The sequence below is a fragment of the Alligator sinensis genome, unplaced genomic scaffold (genome assembly GCF_000455745.1).
Source record: "Alligator sinensis unplaced genomic scaffold, ASM45574v1 scaffold708_1, whole genome shotgun sequence".
Classification (NCBI taxonomy): Eukaryota; Metazoa; Chordata; order Crocodylia; family Alligatoridae; genus Alligator; species Alligator sinensis.
The window spans coordinates 816,671-837,264 of NW_005842183.1; the positions used below are offsets into that span (position 1 = coordinate 816,671).

At 44.7% G+C, this 20,594-nt stretch overlaps 1 protein-coding gene across 2 annotated transcripts in view; it reads right to left on the bottom strand.

The window, feature by feature from the left end:
* Positions 1 to 20,594, bottom strand: part of DAAM1 (dishevelled associated activator of morphogenesis 1) — a 178,398-nt gene that overhangs the window by 75,578 nt on the left and 82,226 nt on the right. For both annotated transcript variants that reach the window (XM_006026226.3, XM_006026227.3), the window contains exon 3: positions 6,608 to 6,697. In XM_006026226.3, the coding sequence (XP_006026288.1) occupies positions 6,608 to 6,697 (90 nt within the window). The remainder of the gene's footprint in view (positions 1 to 6,607; positions 6,698 to 20,594) is intronic.

Genomic DNA, 20,594 nt, shown 5'->3' on the forward strand with positions numbered 1-20,594 from the left:
GTTAGCCTAATAAAACAACAATAATGCACCCAATATTCACTGTATTGAAGCATCCTATGCATTAAAAACCCTTCGTAGTACTCTTCTGAATCCCCTTGTCCAAACAGGTTATTTCACATTCCTCCCCAGCTTCCACCTGATTGTACAGATGTTTCAGTAACCAGGGAGCTGAATGTAAAGTGTGAGGACTAGTGTCTTTCCTTCAGCTAGTATTTGGCCAGCAGCCCACTCCATATCATTATTGATGACTAGCTTCTAAAATGTATTCTGCATTTCTTTTTACCTCCCTACATTTGTAAGATCATAAAGCCTGGCTTCCACTACAGAAAGTTACATCAGCTGAAATGAGCCAAGATCCTCTGCAAGTACAAGGTACAACATAATTAGCATCAAATATTGTTTATTAACTTACTTTTGAATGGGGACCCTCTGTCTTAAAGGACATCTCCAAAGATACCCTTTTCCTCTGGAGGAAGCTTGTGCGTTCCCTCTACCCTAACCACCACCTAAAACCTGGGACCCCCGTCCTTCCTCTCCATACTTTCTAACAACATCCTCCCTAGCAGAATAGGGCCAGTGGTGAGAAAGTGTTTTAGAAGAGCTATAAAAACAGGTCATCATACAATTATAGTTACTTTTCTCAAATTTTATTTGATCCCTCTGTCTATGCACCTCCATGTCCTTGTTTCCCTATTTTATTACAGCCATGCACTGGCCTGACCACTTCAAAAAGGACCTTTCAACAATAATCCTTCAACCCCTTTCCTGATGGAGTGCTGCAAGACTGCTCTATGTAATGCCTCCTGTACTCCCTGCTTGGGTCACTGCCCACAGACTTACAATTCTCCATTACAGGGCATTTTCTTTTTAATTGATCCACGCAGCTCCCCATGCTGTAATAAATCTGAACCCCGCCCCCCACTCCTAAGGCAAGGTGCTTCGTTTCTCATCACATGCCCTCCTGCAATCAGTATAAAGATCTGGCAGACCGGCTCGCTGCAAAGTAGGTAGAAAGCCCTGCTAATCTAGGACGGCAGCTTTCGCTCTACGGGGCCAGACCAACAGCCGCCATGAGTTGGTCAGGCAGCAAGGCTCGGAGGGTCTTCACAGGACCCGGCAAAGCTTGGCTCCCACCTCCAAGGGTCGTACTTCAGTTTTCAAGAGAGGGCACTGTGCAGCCCTGTCTGGCAACGTTCAGATGAGCAGGTCACATGCAACGGTCCATGACACCTGAAGGTGGAAATCTGCAGGGTGGGTGAGAGTCCCTCCCAAAATAAGGCTGCCAACGCCGGTCTATACCTCCTGCAAACACAGGGTAGGAAGGGCCTGCCTGGGTCATCGCACCCAACCCTCTGCTACTGCAGGAAATCATGGCAAAACATCTTTTTCATAAACCGATCAAGCTCCACTTTGAAAGCAGTTAGCTTCTTTTCCCCTTGGGGGAGGGCCCACGGGGATGTAAAAATAGCCACGAACAACTGGCACCACAGCAACTGGCGCTGCCCCAGGCGTTGTGTGGCTGTATCAGGCATACACCTCTGAAGCCTATTTCCCATCCTGCCATTGAAACCTGCTCTCAGGGCTCTAAAATACTCCAGTTTCTTTAGTTAGCTATCATAGCATCTTTTTTCAAAGTAATTGCTAAATTTATTAGTGCTTCATTGTTATAAAAGCACATAACTTTGAAGGAAGAATGGGGTGTCCATGAGACATGGGTGCGACTTTGAATCCTCCGCAGAAGCTGCCCAAGGCAGTATAAAGGGCCCTTAGGGGCCCCTCGCTAGTCCCTGGGGCTCAGCAGAAAACAGATGACCGCTAAAACTTAGAAAAGATGTCGGCAACCTTTTTAGGCTGCTGGCTTGGGTCAGAGGCAGGCGGGTAGGTGGATGCTAGGACACAGCCGCCATCACCACATCTCCCCATGGCAGCCTTGGCGGGGAGCAACTGGTGCTGGAGGCTCCTGTCGCTAAAGCCTCGCAGGCCAGATGTTGTCAACCCCTGGCTTAGAAGCAAGAAGGAGGGTGGAACAGGGCTATGGAGTAAAGCAGCAGCCCAGTTACTTGGGGATGATAACTGGCAAAATCTTTATGGCTAAGACAACAGGGTTATATATATATTATGCTCAGTGTACACCCACACACACATATATCACACATACACTGAGCACAAACTCATGAGAACAGCTCCCTCAAAATGGTGACAAAACCGCTCCTTCAGGTACATGACCATAAGCTGCCTGTGCTATGGCACCAGTGCAATTGCTTTGCATCCTGAAAAAGCAGATTCATAATTATCTGTGGGGTCAGGAAGGGGTTTTCCTGGAGGGCAGACTGGCAAGGCCCAGTGGAGATTTGCTGCCCTCCTGCATGATATGGATGTGATCCTTTTTTCTAGGATTGTCTCAGCATGTCCAAAAGAAGAAGTTCCTTGCCATAGCAGTGCCCTAGTCATTGGTGGTGACTTCATCTTTCCTGACCCTTCTTGTGGCACACAATGGGGTTTTTGTGCTTTGGGGATTTTTGCTTTTACTGTAAAAAGTAGGTAGGCAGGGACTGTGTTACAAGAGAAAAAGTGTTTAGGGCTAGATGGGGCTTCCTAGGCCATGGGATTAACAGTCCCATGCTTTCCCAGGCAGTCATTTATCCAAATGATTCACCAGATAGTTCACTTGGACCCCTTTCTGGAGGGTATCCTACACAGGGGTGGCACGTGTGGTTCAGTGTAGGCATTCAGAAGAGCAGAGGAGGCAGGATGGCTGCCAACAGCCTGCCTGGAGCAGATGCTCTTAGGGACCGTTGCAGATGACTGGTTGCCTGTGAATGCAGGAGACTGGATTTAGTGCCCTGGAAGGTCCCGTAAACTCCTCTATAACCCTGAAGAGAGGAGGAGTTATTGATGCCCTGGTCTTTTTGCAAAGGCTGATTTGAGTCTCGGTCTCCTCCCTGCTCTCTCAGTCGGTGGTTGACTGCTAACAGGTTTTTGTAGTTCTTTGTAAGAAAGAAGAAAAAAAAAAAGTAGACTTCTAAAATTTTGTAATCAGGTACTTTAAAAGTCCTGGTAAAACAGGAAGTGGAGTGCAGGTTTCCAACAAGTTGATGGGGTGTGCACCTGTGTGGCAGAACAAGGAGAGAAGAGATGCTAGAGCCAACAAAGTCATATCCCAACAGATTAGATAACGTGTGGGCTCCACACACCACATAATTATAGGGCTGAGCTTGATTTAAAGCTCTGTCATCTCTGTGCTTATCCAGGCCCACTAGCATATGACGGCACTGAACCTGGAAGCAGTGATGAAGCATTTGCTGCTTATTGTCTTGTTGATTAAGAACTATGCCTGCAATTTGCTCGCATCTTTTCTCCCCTCAGATTTAAGTCTGTGGCAGCCCGGGATTATTCTGTGACAATACATATACATATTTCAGTGCTATTTACTGGCAGCAATACAATGTATTCCTACAAGAGCAAACTAAGCCTGATGTCGGCCTGAAATGATGGAGGGAAGCGTTGATGCCGTTGAGATGTGCAGGAACAGTGCATATGCTGTGGCTTTAAATGGATGCAGTTTATGACCCCAGCAGTCTGGCATTTCATAACCTTGCTGCCTCAGTTGGTTAAGAGAAGTAATGGGCACAAGGGGGTGAAGTGATGGGACTGTTAATATTTCTGCTGCCACCAGAGTCCTGGAATTGCACAATTCCATGCACTCGCTCCCCACCCAGATGATGCAGCCCTCTCTGGCGATGACAACGCAGTCAGGAGTGGATTAGGGTTCTACAAACCACCACTGCAACAAAGAGGTTAAAAGTTTTCACTTCAATTTAAAAAGAAAAAAAAGCAACCAAGTTTGCACAAAGATTATACTTTGAACCCACTAACATCAAGGGCTCAAAACTTGGATTTCCGTATCAGGAAGTTTGCCCTCAGCTTAGAGGAGTGTAGCAGAGCTCCTCTCAGACAGCTCAGAAACACACACCCCACAGCAGCTGCACGTATAGATGTAGTAAGAGGATGCTCTTATCAGACTTCTGCTTATCACTCTGTCTGAACCTTGGCAGCTCTCACCTGTTTAAACTGCAGGTTTGTGACCTCTACGCTGAATCCAAAGCTCCAAGGGCTGAGATTTGACCTGCCCTGCACATTACTGTATTGGCACTTCAAACTAAGAGCAAGAAGATGGCTGGGGAATAAATCACCTATCAGGCCAACTATTAGGTCAGCATTCAGCCTGCGTTCATAAATCACATACCACTAGAACAAGCCAACAGGGCTAAACGAGTAAGAGAAGGAGTGCTGGGAACAAGAGTACTGGCTTTTAAAATGTTCGTAGTTGACACTGATAATTGTTTTAGTGGCATCATTTCAATAACCACATAAAGGTGTCTTCCCTCCCTGAGTTAGGTTTGATGGCAGCTAAGATCTATTCAACAGAAAGACTGTGCCAATGATGGCACAGTTTTGCAGCTGTGATAACGCACCACCGAGGCAGAAGCTGAGTAGGTCCACCCACCCCGTGAGACCGTGTGACAAGGGGCTCAGTGCAATGGGTTCATCAGCACCAGTGAAGCTCTCAATACACAGAGCCCTTAATGCCAGCTGACTGCATCTGCTCCATAAAAACTGCTCCAGCCCCTGTCTTCAGCACTGTATTGCCTCTTACACCAACATCACTTAGACTAGGGACAAAAGTTGCACATAAACTGGTTTAAGTAGTCAGAAACTGGTTTAAACCTGTAACAGAAGAAGTTCAGTGCACATAAACCAGTTTCAAAATGGCAGAAACCAGTTTAAGATAAACCTGTTTGAATGTAGCATCAGACTTAACTGATTTGGGTGAAACCAGTTTATGACACTTTTGTCCCAGACCTCTTCCTGGTTTAAGTCATATCAGAGTCCCCCAGTATCCCAGCATGTTTTCCAGCTCTGGGCTGGGCTGGTCTGTCCGCTCCAGCAGAGAAGGGTTGGAGGCAGGAGAGAAGCAGGAACTGCCCCCACCCCCAAGCAAACCCCGGCTGGGGTCTGGGTCCAGGGAGGGGGGTTAAACCCCCCTTTCCCCTGGCTAATCCCCCCCTTCCCTCAAGTACAGAGCTGCCCTGCCAAACTTACTGAAAGTTACTGCTGGCTGCAACTGTGGACTACAAATCCCAAAGGCACCTGGAAGCAGGAAGAGGAAGTGATGAGCAACCCTGCAGAGTCCTGCTGTTGTAATTCTGGACTGCAAATCCCAGAGACCTAGGCTGCAGCAGGAAAAACAGAATACACAGCCCATGCTGGTTAGCGCTAGCGAGCCATGCTCTAGCACCCCCCAGCTTCTGATCTGAGCCACTGCAGGCATGTGGCTGCAGTTCCTGAACCAAAAGTGAACGCGTGTCCCGTTGTTTAATCTCTGCAGTTTACGCTAACCTGCACAGACTGAATCAATTCAGCCTTGGGCATTTTGACTGTCTGTGCTTAGCCTTAAAGCCAGCCTCTCTCCCCTCAGTTTGACAAGCTATTCAATTATCTCAGACACAAGAGCATCACTGAAGAAAAAAACATCCCGAGAGAGCAGCACTTAGAGGAAATGCTAATTACCCGGACTATTTGCCATTAAATGCATCTTGGTTCCATTCCATTTTCCAAAAGGAAACAGGGCAGTCCTCTCACAGGTGTGCTGCATGCTACTTGCATGTTCACTAGGGCTTTGCATACACACACGTATTGTGGGTTACTGGCATTATGCATGTTAGTTTAACAGGCAAAGAAATGCAGCCAGTGTTTTCATTATCACATGTGGTTTTATGGTGCATAGATTTCAAATAACACTGTTTAAAGCTAATTGCTTTATTAATGAACTGGTGACTTAAAGCAGTCTTGGTCTTTTATCAGTGTTGCTGCATTTTAATTATGCAGAGCGTCCAAGCTTAGGTGCCATCTGTCATCCTTAAGATGGTGCAAACTTCAGTCTTCCTTAGTCTTCACAGTCTAGGTCAAATGGGGGCCATCCTACGGCACACACATGCCTCTATGTGGGGCACACAACAGACTGGGGAGGGTCAAGCAGCCCAGTGGTAGATAGGGCAGAAAGCAGAGCAGGAGACCAGGCAGGGGAAGGAGATCAGAGTGGCGCTCAGGAGGGTATGGGGCCAGTTTGTGGCATGCCTACCAAAAAGTTGGCTTCCACTGGTCTCGGCTGTACAACCTCAGCCTTTACACCCTTCAGGTTGTTTCTATACTGGCTCCGCACTTTTCTTGATAGAGCTGACAAAAATTAAAATCTCCCCATCTACTCTTGCTGTGCATAGTTCAAACCTGGAATTACGGCAGCAAGGACTTTTGGGAGCGCCCACCCCTACCATCCTGACATCTCAACATGGAGAGTGCCAGAGCCCCTGCAGTGTCCTTATCGCCTCAATTTTAGACAAGGGGGATCCGTTTAACCTGTTTTCTCTTAAACATGCTGTAGCGATTCATGGTAACAAAACACTTCTCTTGAAGTCTCCAGGACAGCTCAACAAACCCTTCAGAAAAAAGTCTTTTTTTAAAACAGAAAGTAAGGAATGTGGCACAAGAACTAATCCCTGCACACAGAGAGATGCATCCATTGCATATATAGAGGGGAGTTTCTTACTTTTTTCTTACTGCAGTAGATCTGCCATTTCTTTTCTGCCGGAAGTGCAAACATGGCTTCTCGGTGTTTGTCTGTGAGGTCAAGTTCATCCTGTGCGGAAAAACAGAAACACACAATTTTAGTTTCCAAAAAACACAGATAAAAGGAGGCAAATTTGTGCAGAACTAAAGCCCAGCATAACAACCACTGCCGAACACCACCACTGCCCCAAAGTCATTAAATTTGTCCAGGTCAATAATGACAATTATCCATGACCTCTCTCTGCTTTTGGAAACCAACTCTAAAACCAGTCGATGGGACCATAATTGTTGGGTTTTTTTTGCACCGTTACTTTCATAGAGCAGCTTTATTGCATTCAGCAAAGTGTGCTTTTTACCACAAAAACCCACCTAACCAAGAGCTGCAGGGAAATTTCCACTATAGTACATCTGGCCAAAAATAACTGTATGGAGTACAGAGTTATGGCTCCATATGAAGTAACGCATCTAAGGTGCGTGTAAATGAAGAACGACTCACTAGGACATTCTTGACCAACCACAACTCATACTGACATTTTGAATAGATCCTCACCGAATCCCACCGCTCATCTATATTCTTAATATTTTAATTCTATTTAAATTTGGGCTTAAAGGCAAGAATGTGGCTCGCCGCTGTGGGCACTGTAGCAGACACAGTAAGAGAAAGTCAATCTCACAGAGGCAAAGAGATGATGAGGACAAAACAGTGGCACTAAGGATGTACCGTTATCCTTGTTTTACAAAGAGGCTGGAGGAACAGAGAAATTAAGCAACTGGCTCACTGTCACGCAGGATGTCCAAGGCATGAACCCAAATCTCCTGAGTTTTAACCCAGTGCTCCATGTTTTGTGGCCAAATAAAGCATTTGAGAACCCACCTCAGTGGTCTGGTAGATTCACTGCAAACTAGAAGTAATGTCCCCTCAATCTCTCTCCCCACATTGCTAACTTTGCTTTGCAAAAGGATGGGGTTTTTTAAAACTCATCTAGTCTACCTCTACAGTGTCTACATGGAAAGACTGAGAAATATAAGCTGTGCTTTTCATACAGGTTCAGAGAGACTCCACCACGCTAAGGTCCTGGTTGTGCTGCATTGTTTTGAAAAGGCGGTCATTTGTACTGTCACCTTTTGCACTTCTAGGCAAATCCCATCTATTCTCAACTTCCAAATCTCATTAAGAAACGCGCAAGCCAACCCAAGATGAGAACCGTATTGCAATCTCCTAGATACAGGTCAAGGCTTTTATTAGGAAATTAAATACATTAAGATCCAGGCAGAGTCAAGATGTGTGTTTCCAAAACAGACACTGATCCAATAGACATGGATTTCCACTAAAATAGCTGATGCTGGTTAAAGTCTTTTAATCTGCTTGCTGTGCTGCAGGAGCAGCCAGTGCTGCAGGAGCGACTGCACCATTATTAACCATCTACAGCCCAAATCACCTCAAGAACCGGCTTGCGTGGAGGCTGGCCAGAGGCTGCTGTATCTGGAATAATTAAGTGACTTTTTAAGAGAAAGGAGAGAGAGTGAGAGGCAGAGAGAGACTGGCTGGTTGAATTTAAACACTTATTAGCAAAGTTTTTATTTGATTTTGTAGCAGTCTTTAAAGGCTTCCATCAGGGTCCCACTGAGCTGAATGCTAGATAGATGTATAAAAAGCAAAATGGTCTGCTTGTTCAAAGAGCTGGTATAAGAACAGCTGGTATAAATGCAGGAGCATGTTCCCTTTGGTACAGGCTAGGGGAGAAAAAAAAATGAGTCTCTACTTCTCCTTAAAAAACAAAATTGGCCATCTAGAGCAGCAGCTGATATTGCAGGAAACCTCGTACAGCAAACTCTCCAGGCTTAGAAGAGAAGTGAAAAGGATTTAAAACTATGGTGGGCTGCTGCTGCTGCTGCCAGTCTTCAGATTTGGGCGTCGCAAATCTATTTGCTTAAAGCAGAGCTCCGGCAGATGGAAGGGGAAAAATCAAGTCAGAAGTGTGCTGCTTACAAGTTCATTTAAAATCTATTGCACGTATTGATTGACTTTCCCAAGGAAACAACTCAAGCACAGGGAAGACCCTATGGGCCCTTTTCAATTACATGTGCACTGCTAAGCTTTATTTCTTAGTGTATTGATCATTTGCTCAAATCAAATGTGCAGACGGTTTTCCAGTGTGCGAAAGAAAATTTACAGCAAGCCCCTGGATTTCTACAACAATTATTTCAGTAAAGAACGGTCCGTGTCACAGCAGTTGATGTTCCCTTGCATGAGAAAGGAATAAAAATATTCGAGCTCAGACAAGCAGTCAAAACTCCCATCATTATTCAGTCTGGGTCATACAACTGTTCTAGGGTCTGATCAAATGTTCACCAGAATCAAAGCTATCTTGATCAAAGCATCGGGCTGGCATTTGGGGGACCTGGGTTCAATACCCCTAGGGCAGTGCCGAGTTATGACATGCCGAGGCCCTAAACTATGTCCAGCTTAAAAGGCCCCATATAATAAAAATAATCCACAAAAATGGATTTTCATGAAATTTTAAGATGAATTATTGTTATTTCTGCAAACATTTGTGAACTCAATATGAATAACAACTGTGGAGCCATATATATGTATATTTTTGTCATATTAGAATGAAAATGTACAGGTTTTTGTTTTTTTTCTTATTTATTGGCCCCTCATACTGTGAGGCCCTAAACTGTAGCTTAAGCCTAAATCCGGCACTGCCTTAGGGTCTACATCCGGGTCTGTCCCTTATGATCTGGGACAAGTCACTTCATGTCTTCCTCTCTCCTGCTCCCATCTGTTAAATGCAAATACTTCCACCGTGTGCGCATATGCAATCATGTGTGTTGGCCACAGCAAACATTTATTAATAAGGTTAATTAAGCCTCACTAATCAATAGGTCTGTATAACTGCAAGGGAGAACTCAAAATGGGAGGGAGTTTTCACTTGGTTCCCATGGATTATCTTCTGCGATTGCCACTGCTTAATATTTCGTGTATATTTAAAGCTGGACTCTTACCAACTAACATTTACTGAATTGGGAAAAATAACTCTCCTAAAAAAAATACAAATAAATAAAGTTATCAAAATGTATGGACACGCAAGGAAACAAAGCTCAATGGTGAAGACTCACAGGAGTGAGGACCAAACCCAACTGCTACCCATTACACTATGCAGGGAGCGTTCTGCCCGTTTGGGATTCAGAGACTGAATCTCTCTCTCAACCTAATGCAGTCAAATAAAGTTTCCCTCTGTCCAATTTCTAACAGGTTCAGTCATCAGAGAACACAGCACGGTATTACTCAGAAGCACCGACAAAATGATCTCACAGGATACAAGAAGGGGGCATGCTCGAGTAAATAACAGGTGGCAGCCAATGAATATGAAACACCCTATAATCAACGCAGCGACTAATGAATGTTATCAGGAAAATCAGCAACTCAAGAGCAAAGGCTTGATCCTTAACAGTAGTTTGGGTGCTTGGAAGATATTATGCTCCGATTCATACAGCAGGAGCACTTCCAGACTTTATACGTCTAGGAAGACTATAACGGTCCCTGGAAAAGGACCTGGCAGCCTCAGTTATTCTGCCATGGATTACCCTTCAGATCCACAATCTCTTTTGAATGCCATCTGGGAAGACAGGGGTGTAGGTTGTAGCCGTGTTGGTCTAAGGACATAGGCAGACAAAGTTCTTTGGGTGAATCTGATATCTTTTATTAGACCAACCTGAATAGTTGGAAAACAATTAAGCAAGCTTTCAGGTTCAAAAACCCTTCGTCAGGCTAAGGAAGTTTCTGCAGCTGGTGTGTGCTCTTCCTCTTTTCCCAGTTTTTGGAGACAACAGCACATAATGAAGGGCCTCATATTCACCAGGGATGTTGCTGTAGTATGTAGCACGCTGCTGGGCAGGCGCATACAACCATACCGTACTCCTTTCCAAACGTTAGTAATGAACTGGAAGATTTGGCCAATTTATCAACTTTATCACCCATTTGCATGCTGTGCTAACATCCTTAAATTGGCTGAATTTGGTGTCATATAAGTGAAGGCCTGAGTGCAGGCGGCAGTCTAACATCTCTGCAGTCCCCCGGCCCCTGCATTCATTGCCCTTGAATCTTGCCCTTCTAGCCAGCTCCCACAGAAAATATTGCCAGCGTTGCCATTTCAAGAATTTCATTTGAATTAGGTCAAAGGCACATGAAATAACAGACGATTCTGCTACTAAAAGGAAGTCTCTACCAAGAGTGTTTTTACTGGAATTAGACACGCTTCTTTTAAATATTTATCCCATAGAGTTAAACTATTAACCTTTCAGATGAGGAAACATTTCCACATGCACCTCGATTTGGATATATGCTTTAAAAACGCTCATACTGCAGATTTAATTCCAAAAGCTTGATACGGGATTTCAGGCTGGTACAACATAGCGACAGGATTTGCTTTGCTCCCGGCTCAGCACATTCCCACTTAAAAATAAAACCCCAAAACCTGTGACTGCTCTAAAGGCTCCTTACACTTAGGGATGACAGACAGAGGCCCATTAAGAGTATGATTATAAACATTTCTTTCAAAATTATTTTTTAAAGCATGTGGTTTATTTCATAAAATTAAATTGGCAAACTGCGTAGGGATAAGCAAAGAAGCAATATCATGAGTTCTGCCATCCCAAGACAGAGCAAACTTTAAGAAAAATTTCAGGCTAATGATGGATGGAGTAATAGCATGGAGGGGTACAGAAGCACGGTGAGAAAGCAACGAGGGCTAGAAATAATATTTGTTGGGAAAATGATGTCAGAAACTAAAGTCCCTGCCTTAGAGTTAAAAACAACAAACCAACCGAAAAATACCCCACACAAGCGCAAAAGTTTGAGCTGGAACGTTTCGCAGAACAGGTGGTTACTCGGACATTTTTCTGAAGGCCACTGGCCAAAAAATGATGTGAGACAGCCTGTTCCCACAAGCGAGGACCTTGAAACAGGCACAAGATCCGGAGTTCACAAGCAAGAGAACAAAACTCCATTGAGAGAAACCTGGAAGAAAGAAGGAAAACTGAAGCTGGAAAGAGCAAGACCTATTCAAGGGTAGGGTTGGGTGAAGCTTTGGGACAGAGACCAGCAAGTTGCATTTGCATCTCAACGGGAATATAAGGCAGTGGAGGGGGGCCGAGAAAGAAGAGACATGATACGAGAAATGGCAAATGATGACGATCATGAAATCTGGTGGGGATGAGGAACAGGAGGTGGAAGACATGGCAGAGATTTGAGCTGAAATAGAAGCCAAAATGGCCAAAGCATGTAGAACATATTCTTTCTACTATTTTTGTTAATATATCAAAACTATGTTATATTCCAGGAAGAAGGAGATGAGACTCAGAAGAAAGCACCTAGGCATGCTGGAAAAACCTTCTACCCCACAGGTCTGTCTGCACAGAGCCCACCCAGCCAGGCTTCCTGATGATGACCTGGGGCATCATCTCAGATGAACAACCTCAGTAGCAGATGTCACCTGGAAGGTAGTACTGCCGTTGTTTTAAAACAAAGCTTCGTCTCTAAATAATTGATCGCCTTTCATGCTCCCTTGCTTCCGGAGGAGATTTCCCAGGCTCCCGCACCCATTTCGGTCCCACCTCAGCTATTAAAATTTTATAAAATCGCACCCAATGGCAATCCTGCCATTCAACTAGGGGAGAGCCATTCGGCAACAATTATCTTCGATTGCTGCCATGGGTCCGCAGGCATGGTCCCTTTGCTCAGCGTCAGACCCCTGCTACAAAATGGGGGCTTTAATGGATGGTTGAAATCATGAAAGACAACAAGGCATTCATAAGGGGAGAGGCCTGATCCCAAACTATCCCGGTACTGTCTTGAAAACCTCAAGTACAGTTTACCTGGAACAAATCAAAACTAAATAAAATCCAACAATATTGGATTACAAAACATTTTGTAATGTTTTTCCATTACAAAAAAACCCAAAAACAAACAAAAACAAACAAAAACAAACAACCCCCCCCCCCCCCCCAAAAAAAAAGGATCAATATATTTTTATATGAATCCCCTGGAAAACGCCACCGTCCAGTTTTCCTTTTGCACGTTGCCTAGCACAATTGGGTCCTCATCCTTTGCTAGGGCTAACACCCGTATCTTCAAATACAAGCAAACACCAAAGCTGCCAGTCAGGGCTTCAGACTTCAAGGGGTACAAGAGGCCTATTTACATTACAGAACATCTTTCTCAAGATGGAAACCACAGCCGACTCTCATTAAACGATTAGCGAGTCCCTGCTGCTAATCAAGGTCCTTTGTCTGGCTAAGACTTAAGACTGGATGGGAAGCTGCCCATCATCATTTTGAAGTGCAAGCAACGGCACCACTTTCTTTGTACTGCTGGGCAAACACTTAGAAATGGACATCAAATGCTTTTTTATCCTCAGGAGACTAGGGGAGAACAAAGCCCCATTAACTGGCAAGATAAGGAAAACCGCAGCCCGAGACGCTGGGTACGCTGCACTTTGTCATATGCTAGTCGAGTCGGCTCTCCTAGGCGGATACTTAGGTAACCGTGGAATTTGAAATGGCGCCTACTGAGAACAGCGTGATACAAGAAGGGGGCAAGAGACTGAATTTATGCCAAATGTAAGAGGGCTCTGCTATTCTATTTTAATGTGGGTTTTAAAGCAAAGTGCTCATTTTGCATCCTTTCCTCTGCATCTCACCATAAGATGGAACCACTGCATTAATGAACGAGCAACTTGATGAAGAGCAGGTGCCCGGTGCAGCGCCCTGCACTGCTATATGCACGCTTTAGGACAGGGTTGCAAAGCTGAGAAATTCATGCCAAGGGCAACGTTTGGAAATACATGGCACAAAGCAGACATTAAAAAGCCTCCTATAGAAGTCGGCATCAACTTCCTTTCTCAATGTTTGTAGCAATGTTTTGGTCCCTTTCCAGACATTCTTCCTACCATTCACCCATGTGATTTATCCAAGAACGCCATAGCGGCAAGGGAAGTTGCAATCAGCACGATTTCCTCCGTGCCTTATCTAACTGTCTTCTTTAATGCTGCTGAATGTAAGATGCCTTTTTCCACCCCCAATCGGAGCGACTTACAGCACCAATTTTAATTATGATACCAATCTGCAAGCAAGATGTCATTTAAATCATCTAGTTTATAATCTTGATTTTCATTTACACTGTTTAATTATTTTCCTAACAAAAGATGGATTTCCATAGATTGGTAATCATTAAAGCATGTTTACATGCAACTAAATCCAGGCTGTAAATTAAGCCCAGTACTTACTTATTGCTAACTAGAAGGAAACATTATATCTATACATATTTCAATTAGGAAGTTAGAGCTCACTTAAACAGATTAAACAATTGTGTATAAAAATTGGGACAGACTGCTAAATTATACATTTTCTTGTTTCCTACTCATAAGAAAAAAATACCCATTTTTATTTAGCATTTTCATCCACAGATCAAAATACTTCGCTGGAGTTTTTTAAATATACTTTTTACATGCATCAAGCTACATTTGGAAGGAAATTAGAATTCAATTAATGCACAAAAGTAGTTTTAAATAGCTTGATTAGTCAAATGTGGTGGCTATAAATGTGCTGAATAAATGAGATTTATTTCAAATTAACTCATTTATTGAAAAAAGGAAGCATCACCTGTAACTGAAATGACTGTATCTGGACACCAGCTCTTTAGTTTTTGGAGCATTTTGGATGCTTGTGGACGTGAAAAAACAAACAAAAATAACCTCGCACTTTACCAGAAGTAGTGCGTTAGCTCAATCCGGCTCTGTATAGATTGGGTGCTTCAGCGGGGCTTTTTGGCACTTTTATCCAAAGTCAATTCAATCAACTATTAGATAAAAGCACCAGAAAAGCCCCACTAAAGTGTCCAATCTATATTGATGCTGCAGAGCCAGGTCGAACTAATGTGCTGCCTCTTTTGGGCATGTGCTGGGCTTGGCGCAGGACTGTGCTGAGCATAAAGTAAAGCACAGCTTGTTTGGGGTCGTTTTTTTCTGTCTGCAAGCAACCTTAGATTTCATCCTCACATCTCATTTTTATTCATAGATTTTATTAAAAGGAAAAGAACATCTCTCCTGATTTTCATTTCCACATCCATTTCTCAATTATGGACTAGTTCATTCAATTAGCTGAAATGAGGAAAGCATTCTCTCCCCAGCTGCAGACAGGGCCACAGCTGTCAAAAGCTGGTTTCAGGCTCAAACACTGGTTCTGGGTGTTTGGTACTTCAACCAGTTTAAAATGTTGGCAGCCGCTAGATTTCATACAATTGAACCGGCTATAGTAAGTTTAAGCCAATAACAGAGGTGGTCATAATTTCACATTACATTTAAAAAAAAATGTTATTTAAAGGAAAAAAGAAATCCTTTCTTGTGGCTTTGCTTTCCAAAAAGTCATTTATTTTAATCTACCCTACCATCTTGTGGTCTCTTTACTGATGGCAAAGGGACGTTTCTTTCTCTTTAATTGATCACACACTACCCAGAGAGCCTGGTTTCCTAGGTGAACTGAGCTGAAAACAGGACTGTTGATTTGAGTTGTTTCATGTTTAAAGTACATCCTCCGACCTTAGCCAGACTGCAGATGATTTGCAAGATAGCACACTCACTCAACTTCCCTCTTCTTTTTACTGAGATAAGCAAACTTTGTAAACCAGATAAATAGGATTTCCTGGTGTACTGATCCTTTATTACTGTGATCAACCAAATGGATTAAAAATGAAGCCTGGGCTGGAAGAAGGAATGTGCGTACCATCACGGCTGTCCCTGGCTGAGCCCACCTCCCCATGCAGCTGCTCCCCACAGCCCCCGGCTGCAGCAGGGCAGGAGCAGCTCTGCCTGCTCCGCACCTCCAGGACAACACCAGGTCACCTTTGTGCTCCTGCTCCCTGCCCAGGTCTGCAGTGTCCCCCACTGACCCAGGGGTTTCATTCCTGCCGTGGTCAAGGACATCCACGTCAATAAATCCTGGTTTTACCTATGGTAGTAAGCAAAGAGTCAGCCTTAAAAAGTGAGGCCATTTCTATATATTAAACAAGTGTCCACATTAAGTAGTGCTGAGATCCCCCCACTGCAACAGAAGAAGCTGAAATAACTCGGCTGCTTAACAATAAAGAATAATAAAAAAAAAATAGAAGAATCAGCCCAGTTTATTAGGTGTATAAATATGATGTGCCCCACAACAGACACCTGTATTTGAGAGGTCTTTCACTTATAACTAACATGCCACAGCTGTTTTATGGCAGGGTGCTCAAAAGGATTGACCCAGAGATGCGCTCGCTGGTAGAACTGGAAACAAAACCCAACTGCTAAACCTGAGCAACAAAGTGAGATTAACAACCACGTTTGCAGGACTGGAAAGGCATAAGGGAGGACAGCACTACTTTGTGTCTCTGTTGGGGGGATGCTCCACGTTGGTCCTGAATGAGTGAATCAATATAAAACTAGTCTCCTTGGATGCAGAGATGACATTTGAGGAGAAGCAGAAAGTCAGACTATTTTAGCCCTGAAGCTCCAAAACTTCCACTCTGTCAGAGTTATTTCCACTGAAAAACACCTTTCTGGCTCTGACTGGTTTTGATACGCCTACTCTGGAAGTGGAGCGTCATTTTAATACAACTGTACAAAGTAAAGAGGCCTCTCAGGAAAATGGAGCTTCTCAATCTTGAAACACTGCTCCCAGTGAGACATTCAGCGCAAGCTGGCAGCAGCCGGCACCGTTAAATGTAGCCTTTTCCCTCTCCCCTAACCAATACTTTTTGAAGCAAAGCTTCAGCTTGACCTGGATTTGCTTTTTATGCTGTGCTCATGTGCCGCTTAAAACTGGAAATGATCTACTTATTTTTCTTGGGCTAAAATTTGCTTTTCGTGGCACTCCCAGAGATTGCTGATAAAAGTTTGGTTGTTTAGTAGGGCTGTGCGAAATTTCGCCACCAGTTTTGTTTCGACCCGTTTCGAGGTCGAAACAGCAAAATCGAAATGGAACAGATATAGTCGAAACAGCCTTGAAACAAAACAAGGCAAGTCGAAATGTTTCACCGTTTAGATGCTGTTTCGATGTTTCACCCATAGGCTATAATGGGGAAGGACAAAACAGCCTGTAACATTGTCATTTCTGGCCTGATTTGAATGAAACTTGCAGAAGTGGTAGCCACTTCTAAGGGCATGAAGCCTGCCATGTTTCAAGGAGTTAGGTGCATGGGGTTCAGGGAAACTGCACCCCAAAGTTTTGAAAGCAAAACTTGTGTCATGTGTATGTGTTAAGCCACAGTGGGGTCAAAACTGCAGGTGTGCTAGCCCCTGTGGAGGCCACAAAGCTTGCCAAGTTTCAAGGAGATAGGTGCAGGGGTTTGGGGGAAACTGTACCTCAAGCTGCAGACAAGCAAAACTCGTGACATGGGTGACACTGTGTGTTAAGGCGCAGCGGGGTAAAAGCTGCAGGGGTAGTAGCCCCTGCAGAGGCCACAAAGCCTGCCAGCTGTTGAGGAGAGCGGTGCAGGGGTTCTGGGGCCCTGCACCCCTAGCTGATGACAGGCAAAACTTGTGACATGGGTGCTTGTGCAACTGTGTCCGTCTTGGGGCACCGGGCGGCGGCAGGTGAAGGGGGGTTCTGGGGCCCTGCGACCTTAGCTGCTCACAGACAAAACTCATGACATGGGTGCTTATGCAACTGATTGCCTCTGTCTTGGGCCAGAAGCAGTTCCTGGCTCTGTATTGAATCTTTCCTCTCCTTAGTCTGTGGTTTTGTAGGTGTTAATCCTAGCTCATTAACTCATTACCCTAGCTCGCTACTGTGTATTGAGCTGGTCCCTGAATGAATCATGATCGATTGTGTGACACAGTAGCTAGCTAGCACAAGCACCCATATGTCACGAGTTTTGCCTGTCAGCAGCTAGAGGTGCAGCGCCCCAGAATCCAGAAGCCCCTGAACATATCTCCTATCTCCTTGACAGCTGGCAGGCTTTGTAGCCTCAGCAGGGGTTAGCAGGCCGGCAGTTTTGACCCCACTGTGGCTTAACATATACATGTGACATGAATTTTGTTTTCAAGAATTTGGAGTGCAGTTTCCCCGAATCCCCTGCACCCATCTCCTTGAAACGTGACAGGCTTTATGCCCTTAGAAGGGGCTACCATCCCTGCAAGTTTCATCCAAAATCAAGCCAGAAATGACAAGGTTATAGGCTGTTTTGTCCTTTCCCATTATAGCCCATGGGTGAAACATTGAAACAGTTTTGCCGTTTTGACCCGGTTTCAACGGAACAGAACTGAACAGCTGTTCTGAATTGAAACAAAATTCAAAACAAAACACTATTCCATCAAAATGCTGAAACACTGGTTGAAACGGAACACTGCCATTTCGTTACTGCTATTGTTCAGTGCCGAGTACTATTAAGAAAGGAAAATTAAGATCTCCATGCTTCAGCCCTCCTGAGCTGAAGGCAGGCATTGACCAAGGCTCTCTTAGACTAGGGAGATAAGTTACACATAAACCAGTTTAAGTGATCAGAAACTGGCTTAAACCTGTTACAGAACGGAAGCCCTGTGCACATAAACAAGTTTAAACCATTTTGAACTGTTTTACTAAAAACCTGGTTGAATGTAGTATCAGACTTAACTGGTTTGGGTCAAACCAGTTTATGAAACTTCTGTCCCAGACCCCTTCCTGGTTCAGGTTAAATCACAGTCCCCCAGCATCCCAGCATGCTTTCCAACCCTGGGCTAGGCTGGGCTGTCTGCTCTGGAGGGCAGGGCTGGCCCCATCCCTCTGCTCCCTAGCTGGAGCAGTGAGGGCTGGCTGACAAGGGGGGTGGAGAAAGAGGGGGCAAGGCCAGCTGGGGATGGGGTCTGCTCCCCACAAGGTAAACCCCAGCTGCGGTCTGAGGCCAGGGAGTGGGGGTTACCCCCCCTTCCCTTCCTCAAAATTACTGCTGGCTAAAAACATGGGCTACAAATCCCAGAGGCACCTGGAAGCAGGAAAAGGAAGTGATGAGCAACCCTGCAGAGTCCTGCTGCTGTGATTGTGACTGCAAATCCCAGAGACCTTGGGGGCAGCAGGAAGAAGAAATAAACAGAGTCAGAGAGCCAAGTTCTAGCACTCCCTGGCTTCTGGCCTGAGCCACTGCAGACATGTGGCTGCATTTCCTGTATCAAAGGTAAGTGTACGTTCACTTCTGTTTCAATTTCATCTGTGCAGCTTGGGCTAACCTGCAAAGACTGAATCAATTTAGCCTCGAGCTTTTTGACTGTCTGTACTTAGCCTTAAGGTCCAGGGTATTACAAGACTGTCCCTCTCATGACACAGAGATTATATAGTGTTTTCTGTACTGTCCAGTGAGACTGAGCTGAAGGGAATGTAATGGAGGCAAAGTTAAAAATCAAGACCTCCCCCTTCATGCTATTTCCTGCAAACCTGCAAGCTGCCTTGAGGAAATTAAACAGGGATTTCTCTAGTAAAATTACTTCCCGCTCAGGTTACTTCCTCCTATGAGCAAGCAAACCCCAGAATTTCACTTGTTCTTCCCTGAACCCCCTACACTAGCTCATGAAGAATTTAGTGCAACAGTAACCAAGTTAGGGACAGGAATAGCCACGCTAGATGTGACGCATGGTACATCCAGACCAGTATTCTATCTCCACCCTTGGCCAGTACCAGAAGTGCTTGTGGTTGGAGAAGGATTTAAGTTAAGCCTGGACTCTCCCCTCAGGAGTCTGAATCATTATTTAGAGAGTATCCAGACATCCCCTGCCTATGTATCGTCGTCTTTTATGAGGTTCAGGGTGGAAGGCACATAATAAGGCAGAACATTTCTGCTATTTTTCCATCTTAACAGCATTTTCCCCTGAAATGAAGATTTTGTCATCTTCCCTGTACCTATAGCTCGGGTCCACACCATGTTATAATGCAATCCTTCACAAAGTTACAGTTTAGAACTGGGCAAGCATTACAACAACGTGATGCTTTGTGCTGTTTTAATAGCAGGAACAGATATTACCCAAATGATTCTGCTGTGATACTGTTCCTCTGTGCATTATTTCATTCCAGGCTGCAGAATGTGTGGGGGCAAAAAATTCTTATTTCCTAGATGAGTAGGTGTGTGACTTTGATATCAGACAGCTACCTATCAAAACATATGTTTAAGGGATTATCAGAGGTGGCATTAAACAGAAGGTGATGAAAACAAGTATTGGTTATCACGAAACAAGTAACAGACTGAAACACAAACAAATGCAGTAATCACGGATACCTATCGCTGACTCGGCAGGCTAGAACGAGCAAGTGCAAGACACCTAGCTACTTTGAATGAGTTGAAATTAGACAATCGCATTAAAGTGACCTGTGTGAGTCTCACAGCCAACCTAACACACCATGTTAATAAATCATTCCTCAGAATTGTAGAATCATAGAAAAATTAAGGTGATCGATGGGAAGCTGGGTGACAGCGACCACGAGCTGATCACCTTCACCATCCGCCGAAAAGCTGGCAAGTTGGTCAGCAACACGCAAGTCCTTGACTTCAGGAAAGCCGACTTTGATAAGCTCAGGAGGCTTGTCAGTGAGGCCCTAAGGGACCGTGACCACAGGGAGAGGGGAGTTCAAGAGGAGTGGTTGCTCCTCAAGGGAGCGATCCTCAATGCACAAACTAAGTCTATTCCATCTCGGAGGAAAGGCAGCAAGAGGGCACAGCAGCCCCCCTGGCTCTCCAGGGACCTAGCAGATCTCCTGAGGCTAAAAAGAAAGGCCTACAAAGGATGGAGGATGGGAGTCACCTCCAAGGAGGATTATTCTGCACTGGTCTGGTCCTGTAGGGAGCAGACCAGGAAAGCCAAGGCTGCAACTGAACTCCAGCTAGCTTTGAGCATCAAGGACAATAAAAAGTCCTTTTTCAGATATGTGGGGAGCCGGAGGAAAAGCAGGGGCAACATTGGACCCCTGCT